General features: G+C 41.8%; 1 protein-coding gene across 3 annotated transcripts in view; it reads right to left on the reverse strand.

The window, feature by feature from the left end:
* The window catches only part of Rbms3 (RNA binding motif single stranded interacting protein 3), a 672,329-nt gene that overhangs the window by 49,471 nt on the left and 614,742 nt on the right, over positions 1 to 8,116 (reverse strand). For all 3 annotated transcript variants that reach the window (XM_029481347.1, XM_021171492.2, XM_029481346.1), the window contains one exon: positions 6,320 to 6,430. In XM_029481347.1, coding sequence (XP_029337207.1) covers positions 6,320 to 6,430 — 111 coding nt within the window. The remainder of the gene's footprint in view (positions 1 to 6,319; positions 6,431 to 8,116) is intronic.

The following is an 8,116-nucleotide window of genomic DNA, read 5'->3' on the forward strand; positions in this document are numbered from 1 at the left end:
GTGGTTGGCTAACTAGTCTCTACTAAACACCGTCTAGAATACCATGAGTATTTTGAGACATAAAGTCCTTCTCCTTTATTTTACAGTTTTCCTGTCCACCAGCTTCTCAAAATTGCAAGTTTACAACTGGGAGATGTGTGTTGAAGTGATTGGTTGGACACTTTGCTTCTAACTGATGCTGTACAAGTCAAAGGCATGATCAAAGCTAACTTTCCTCCGTGTTTATAAATAATGTATGGGTTGTTTATCTTATCTGATGTATGTGTATACTTATATGTATGCTTATATGTAAAATTATAGCAATGATAGTTTTAATCATGTTATTCAGTTTTCTATGCCCTGTTTTACTCCCAAGTCACTCGTACCTCAACAGTGTTTCTATTAAGACCTTTAGGTAATGATATTAATTTACTTGAACTCAAGATCCATATTCCTAGAAGTAAAGGTTTAATATTTGTAAGTAACTCTCCACCCCTAACAAGACTTGCCCCTAACTCTTCATTCATTCTTTCCATGAGAAAATTTCCCTGTATAGAACTGTTATGTTTCATTAAGATTAAAGAACTGTTGAAAAAAATCACAGCCTTTCCGTCTACACTTCCTGTCTTGTATTAGTTTGTAATCGGCTGCTATTTTTTTCCTTGCGCATTCACTTAAGAAATTGTAGTCATTGGGATTTCTGAAGCTATTTATCGCTTAAGATGCCATTTACTGAGTCATAATTCCATGTAAGATCTTCTGCTCACTTTTGATATTTATACCTAATGTTGGAAAAATGAATAATACATATTTTCATCTGGTAATAATCAGACTTTTGGAACAGTGGAGAAGTGGCGTGCCTGGAGAATGACAGCGAGCGCTGGCTCATCAGGACTACAATTCCAGCATCATTTTTTGTGCGTGGCAATACTGACACCACAGAAATCGGATGATGCCACAGTGCTTAGGTGGCTCCGGTAAGGAAGGCAACCTGCACTGGAGATAAGGAGCCTGCGGAACAATGTCTTTTGCTTTCTTTCAGAAGAGCCTGGTGACATTGTAAGCCACTGGTGACCAGCAGCCGAACAAATGAAACAGAGATAAGAAAGTTGTAAAACAAGATTGTCATGCAATATCGAGGTTCTTAAAACACACTCAAGTCCCGGGCGGCTTCTGCTAAAGCTCCCAGTAACTCGATAAGAAATTATGGATAATGGGGCTTTTCTTTCATTGAAGGAATTCTGTGAGAAAGAATAAACAAAAGCAGGAGAAGTGGGAAAAAAAATCCTCCAAGATTAGAACCATGACATAAAATAGGTGCCTTGTTTGTATCCAATTTGTTTAGCTTAAAGCCTGGAGATTCAGCCCAGTTTAGAACTGGGTAGTGAATTGACCAATACACTTTGAAGAGGAAAATTCCAGATGGAAATTCTTTTAATGACATGATTTTAAAATCTGAGGTGACACGAGATGAGATATACCTGCCTTTTTGAAGATCAAAAAGTAAGGAAGCTTTGGTTCAATATGATTCCTTTTGTCACAATCTTAAAAAAGGAAAGCAGGGTGCTTAGTCGCCTTATCTCTGTTTAGAACAGGATAGTGCTACTGTAGCTCCTTTGCTCTGCAGCCTGACCAGTACCTACTCTGGATTATCCCTCAAATCTCACTGTACTATGCCCTGGGAGCCTATCTGTTCCTGGACTGTTTCTGTTCCAATCCTCACTTTTTATAAAATTTCCAAGAGCTCAGATGTCTGAAAGTCTCTGAAGACCATCTCACTGGAGAGAGACACCAGTATACAGCGATGGAGGCTTGAAGGAGAAATGCCTCCTACAGTCTCAGGGATTTGAATACTTAGCCCCCGATAGGTGACACTCTTTGAGGGAGTTACAGAGCTTTCAGGACATAGGACATTGCTAGAGAGAGCAGGTCACTCAGAGCAGGAGTTGAGCTTTTATGGCTTCAACACACCTCTTGTTCTCTTCCTGAACTTCCTGTGTGTGTGTGACAGAAATGCCATCACACTGGTTCCTGCCCCTGTCACCAGCTGTGTCACCTTCCTTGGCATTATGGGCTCCTTCTTTGGAACTCTAAGCCAAACAGGCTCTCCCTTCTGTAAGTTGCTCTTGGTCATGAGGTTTTATCATGCCGACAAAAAGTGGTTAACACATAGTTCAGAGGACAGGGTGGAGGATGAACTGTAGGCCCTTGAGGCTGAAAGCTGAAGGTGCAGTTAGGAGACTGACACAACACTCCAGACAAAGCCAAGGAATGGGGAAGACAGGGTAGATCTGACAAATGTTCAGGATTTAATTCCTGGGACTTAAAGTAATTGTGTATGGAGGAGAGGAAGAAGGACCGTGTATGTGTTGAGTCCCAAGGGTAGAGTTTGGCTATTCGGTGGATCATCACAATAGTGACTTGAAATAAAACAGGAAAAGAACACAGAAGAGGAGAAGGGTAGGGCTGGAAGGAGAAACTCAAGGACATCCAGGCCATGAATGTGAGTTGTAGTGACTTTGAGATGTTGAAGACGGATCTCCATGGAGACCAGGTTTAATGTTCTGAGACTAGCATTGAAGACTTCGATTTAAGAGTCTTCAGTGTGGTTGATGGGGTGGGGAACCATGAGCGTGGACAGGATTGCTGAACGAAAGCATGTATGGACTGAGTAATGAGGTGATATCTGAGCTTGCGGAAGGAAGGACAGAGGAATGGCCAGAGAGAAGGTGTAGAGACTCAGGCACAATAGGGGGAGTTTACTGGACAAGCAGGGCCAGATATATAAGTACATGCATATTTCATTTCAAAATACAGTCAGTTTATATTTTAAAAAGGAATTGGGCACCGAGACTACCCTGGGTCTGTGTGCCCATGGGGTAAGCTGATGGCAAATGGGTCATGGTTCTGCTCTCTACACACAAAGTTCTTATATTCCTGGCTGCTGAAGGTGCTGTCTCCACCCATTAGGTGTCCATCACCCAGGAAAAGGTATCGCATTGAAATGGAAATCCCTCTCAGTTATAATTTCAACGCCATGTATATTTGTATAATGTGGCCAATACAGAGAGTATGTTCAAGGTAATTTGCTTACCTTCAGCAAGTTCATTCATTGACATGATTAGAAGGTTAGCTTTGGAACCCTGGGATATTATGTAAGCAGTTAGCACAGTGGACATGTTAAAGAATTAAGTGATACCCCTCGTAGAGCAAGCAAAGGTGCTGGGTTGTTAGTTTAATAGGGTGGTGCATCTATTACAGTGACCTGAACTTGTACCAGGTAGGCTGCATCAGAGGCTAAGGGTGGCTCACTTGATAAGTGCCTACTTATCACATAGTACATTAGGGCTGCTATGTATCCTGCTGTCCAATAACATCCCAGGGATGTACACAGAATTACTGTTCTCAATTTGTAAGAAAAGAAGCGAATCTCTAGGAAGCCAAGGAATGTGGTCTAAACATGCACAGCCAACACAAAGCCAAGTTGGGCTTTAGACCCCGATGCCATGCCTAAGTCCACTGGAACCCCTTAGTGCCAGTAAGGGAACTGTGAGGTAGGTCCACTTAGGTGGGAAAAGTCAAGTAGATAAGTCAACTGGGTAATCCACAGCAAATTTTAGAAAGTCATGATGGCATGCGGTATGAGGGAGGTGATTTAACAGAAGAAATGACTGTATTCGACACACACCAAGAGTGCTCAGTTACAGTTTTGAACAAATCAGCAAAACAATGTGTCTTCTCTCCTCCCTCAAAAACCTTATCAAGTTGCCAACTTCTAATGTTAATGTCATATTGCCAACAATTAATGTTATACGATGCTCATACTGTTACTAAACACTGTTTACTTGCTGTAGTGAAAGCACACAGTGAAAACAAGGAAAAAGTAACAGGACATTTGGCATTGAAAACAAGGTCCCTGTGCTGCAGTCTTTCCCTTGCTGAGCAAGGCCGTGGTGCACAGGAAATCATTACATGATTATTTTGGCAGTTGCCAGTTGGGAAAAGTGGTGACCCCATCTGATTCTGTTCAGATTGAAAAGCCTTAGATATACAACTTTAAATTATTTATTTAATTAGGAACTACAATAATTTGAAGCCTATTATATTTTAGGGTTTTTGGTTTTCTTGGGAGGATGTTTTTTCTGTTTTTCCTGTTTTTGTTTTGTTTTGTTTGTTTGTTTTTAAGGAGTCAGGCACATATTGTGTCATTATTAGTTGGCAAATTGGAATGTTAGCAATGTAGATGACTTTGCTTTTTAGTCAAATGGGTAAAAAGTATAAAGGGTTTCTCCCTATATTTCCATTATGCCTCATTATTTTTTACAAGTAAAGATCACACTTAAGATTGTCATTTAGCACAGTAAGGTTGTCTTTACTCTTACTCATCCTCAATTGACAGAGGACCTGACAGAGAGTGACCTCTACTGTGGAGATCCGAGAGGCACTGGGCCTTCCAATCCTGTGTCTGGAATCTGTTTGAGTAGGAAGACATGAAGAGGCGACAGATCATCCTTACGCTGGACCAAAAGCTGTACAGATATTAGTGTGAAGATATCTGTCCAATGACAATGATCTGAGCCATGGTGTAAAGTTAAGGGTGCTCTCAGAGCTGACTTCTAAAATCTAGCTAAGAGTGCAAGTCTATGATCCAGTTTCAACTCTTGGGCAGGTCACTTATCACCAATGGTCCAATGCAGGGGAATGGGTATATAGCTTATGATAAGCCTAAGCTCTTTCTTGGGAGTGTATGATTTTCCTCTACATCCTTTGAGTAAAGGCACCCATTTTTATAGGTCCTCCATCAACAGTTAGCATACATAAGGCATATCAGCAGTATGCAGTGCCTCCATGAGACTCATAAAGGCAGTATCAAAGGGACACACACATAGGCTTAAACCACAAAGTTAGAAGCATAAGGTATTCACAAGTCAAAATGAGTGACCTCACTCTACAGAGGGGGAGGCTGAGATCCTTAGATACTATGTCCTCAATGGCACAATTCAGATTTAGATCAAAGTTTCTTGACTGATTCTCCTGGGGTCTTTCTATATTGCTTAACCTATGTCAGTTAAAAGAAAGTATGCCTTTCCCCCCATGTCTTTACAAAAGACAAGATCACTTGCACTAGGGTGCATACTAAACACTAAGATGCTAAGGTGCGACTGATGGTGCATTCACTAATGATGTTGAGCATAGGTTTAGTGTTCTAGGTTGTATTAGATGCAAATATTGGAGGGACTACTCCTTAAACAAATACAAAGCCTTGCCAGTGAGTTCAAGTATATCCTAGATTGAGATCAAATGTACTACTGGCTTTTTTTTTTTTTCAGTTCATGTGACAGCTCATCTTGTTTATCAACTTGACACCAATGGGAATGGGAAGAAGAAACTGCAATTGAGAGATTACCTCCATCAGACTGGCTTGTAGGCATGTCTTACCTCCATCAGACTGGCCGGTAAGCATGTCTTCAGGACATTTTAAAATTACTCATCAATGTAGAAAGACCCTGCTCACTGTGGGCATTGCTATTCCCTAGTCACACGAGCCTGGGCTATATAAGAAAGTTATCCAAGCAAGTCAGTAAGAATTGTCCTTCTATGGTCTCTGTTTCAATTCCTGCCTCCATGTTCCTGCCCTTAAGTTTCCTTTGATGATCCACTGTAACCTGCAAACCAAATAGTCGCTTTCCTCTCCATGATGCTTGTGGTCCATGTTTTATCACAGCAACAGAGAAGCGAATGAGAACAATACACTGTTTGAGAATAAGACTAGTCAAAAGCATCATAACTTTAAGATAAGGTTAAATACGTCCGATTCTGTTCCTTCTCTTCAATAGCCACTATGCCAGTATGTCCACAGGAGAAATAAACACTCAACTGGGCCAACTTCTCAGTGACTTCCTATTACTTCAGACATTGAGGGTGCATAAAAAGGTCTTTCCACTGATTACAGTTGGAACTGCTCTCTTATGTGTGAAAGACCTGGGAAGGACAGTGGGTCAACTGGTAAAGAGCTGCGGAAAGGAAAGCAGCCCACGCCTATGGTCATGAGGGACAGATCTACATGCGTAGGCAGAAGGGTCCCTTTCCAGAAAGAGCTCTGGTGCGCTTGGAGAACTGTACCACATAACGAGAAGAGTCGCAAGTCTAAAGGCAACGCCACAGGACCCTTCTCCTTGCACGTGTGAATGAGTGTTCCCTGGGATTGAACCTGCACGCAAGCTTGTTCATGCCAGAACCCGACAGCTTTGTGAGACCAGCTGTGTATTGGCAATGCTAAGGAAAAGAGAACATGGCGCCTTCTCAAGTCCCAGGAGACAAACTAAAGGCTTCCACTCACCGTTCCTGCTGTCCCCAGGGAAAGATGGTTCATCTGCTGCGTCAGGGGACCCACGATATTAGTTGGCTGCATTGACATGGGGTGGTCCACGGCGGGTGTGATCACAGCACCCTAAAAGCACATACAATGTCCATCTGAGAACACGTTCCAAGAGGAAGAAAACGTTCTTTATCAAAAGCCAATACAGCCTTTGGTGAGTTTGCTTTTCATGGTAAACAGTGAATAAATTCAGGCTTGGAGGATCTGGTGCCTGTCTGCGTCTTTCTGTTTACGTGTAGAGTCTGTGGCACCAGCAATCCTCTTTGCTAACATATGATTGATGTGCAAGTGTCTAACACACCTGGCTTTTACCTTTAGGGAGGTTTTCAAATAAATCCTATGCGCCCCTTCTCCCACAGTTCTGATATATTTCTTTGATTGAAAATTGGGGACAGTAATATAAATCCTCTAATTTTTCTTGGTATTGAATAAAATTTTCAGTTTGTTTACTTTTTACATTTAAATTTTTTGTGTGGTGTGTAGTATGTTTTCTGTGTGTGTATGTACATGTATGCACATATTTGTACACATACTCAAGCATGCACATGTTTTAGCATGTGTGTCGAGGCCAAGGGATATCGTGTGGGAGTTGGTTCTCTTTTCTACCATATGAGACCCAGGGAATGAACTCCTGTTGTCAGGCATGGTGGCAGATACCTGCTGAGCCATCTCCCAGGCCCAAGGCTTACTCCATCCATTTGTAATTTAAATAAGCACTTCTTGCTTACCCCAACATCCCCCATATATTACCTATGACTGGGGTCAGGAGGTGACAGGGCCCACGTGAGCTTCTTGACAGCATAAGAATGAATCAAAGCCTAACATGAAGTATCCAAGAATCAGAGTTACTATTTCAACATCTTTACTTCTTGGTTGATTTTTTCTTATTTTTTTCTTGATTTAACCTTTTGATATAAGAAACTATACTGGACATTTTAAAGCTTGTGTGTGTGTATGTGTGTGTGTGTGTGTATCCATAAATTAATATTTTGTAGGTTTTGTTTTGTGTATGTGGGATGCTGGTGATAGCGCTGATGGAGGTTGTGGTGTGCTTATCAGTGTGGGTGTGTACCCGTGCATGCACCTGTGGAACCCAGAGTTTAATATTTCATGTCCTTCCCCGGCTCCCTTCTCCTTTATTATTTTTTTTACACAGGATTCTTATGCAAAATGACAAGATATATAAGCTTCAAGTCATAATGATAAACAGGTATACATATTAGAATTTAGACACACTACCCTTCTTCCTGCTCCTTGAGTTTCCTTACTAAAAGCAATTTATTTTTCTTCCTTAAAACCATACCTTCCCTGTGAATCCTGTAAGCACTAATCCTTTTAAGTCCCCTGGGGATGAGCTCCAGAAGCCTCTCAGAACTGAAGCAGGTGCCCTGATGAATTTCTCGAACTCTAACTGAAATGTGGCACTCTCTCACATCTTAACCCTGTGTGGGCACAACAGTTCCTTCTCTTCCTGAGTTTCAAACAGGCGGCCACCAGTCTATCCCACTGTCTGCCACCAGTCTATCCCAGCCCAGAGCTCACCTACCACAGCTCCAGAACTATCTCAATTTAATCAGTCTTAACACATACATAAAGGAACAGATAGGAAAAGCCACAATGAAACCCACAGTGTGTGTGTGTGTGTGTGTCTGTGTGTGTGTGTGTCTGTGTGTGTGTGTCTGTGTGTGTGTGTGTGTGTCTGTGTGTCTGTGTGTGTGTGTGTCTGTGTCTGTATGTGTGTCTGTGTGTGTGTCTGTG

Source organism: Mus caroli, chromosome 9 (assembly GCF_900094665.2).
Source record: "Mus caroli chromosome 9, CAROLI_EIJ_v1.1, whole genome shotgun sequence".
Classification (NCBI taxonomy): domain Eukaryota; kingdom Metazoa; phylum Chordata; class Mammalia; order Rodentia; family Muridae; genus Mus; species Mus caroli.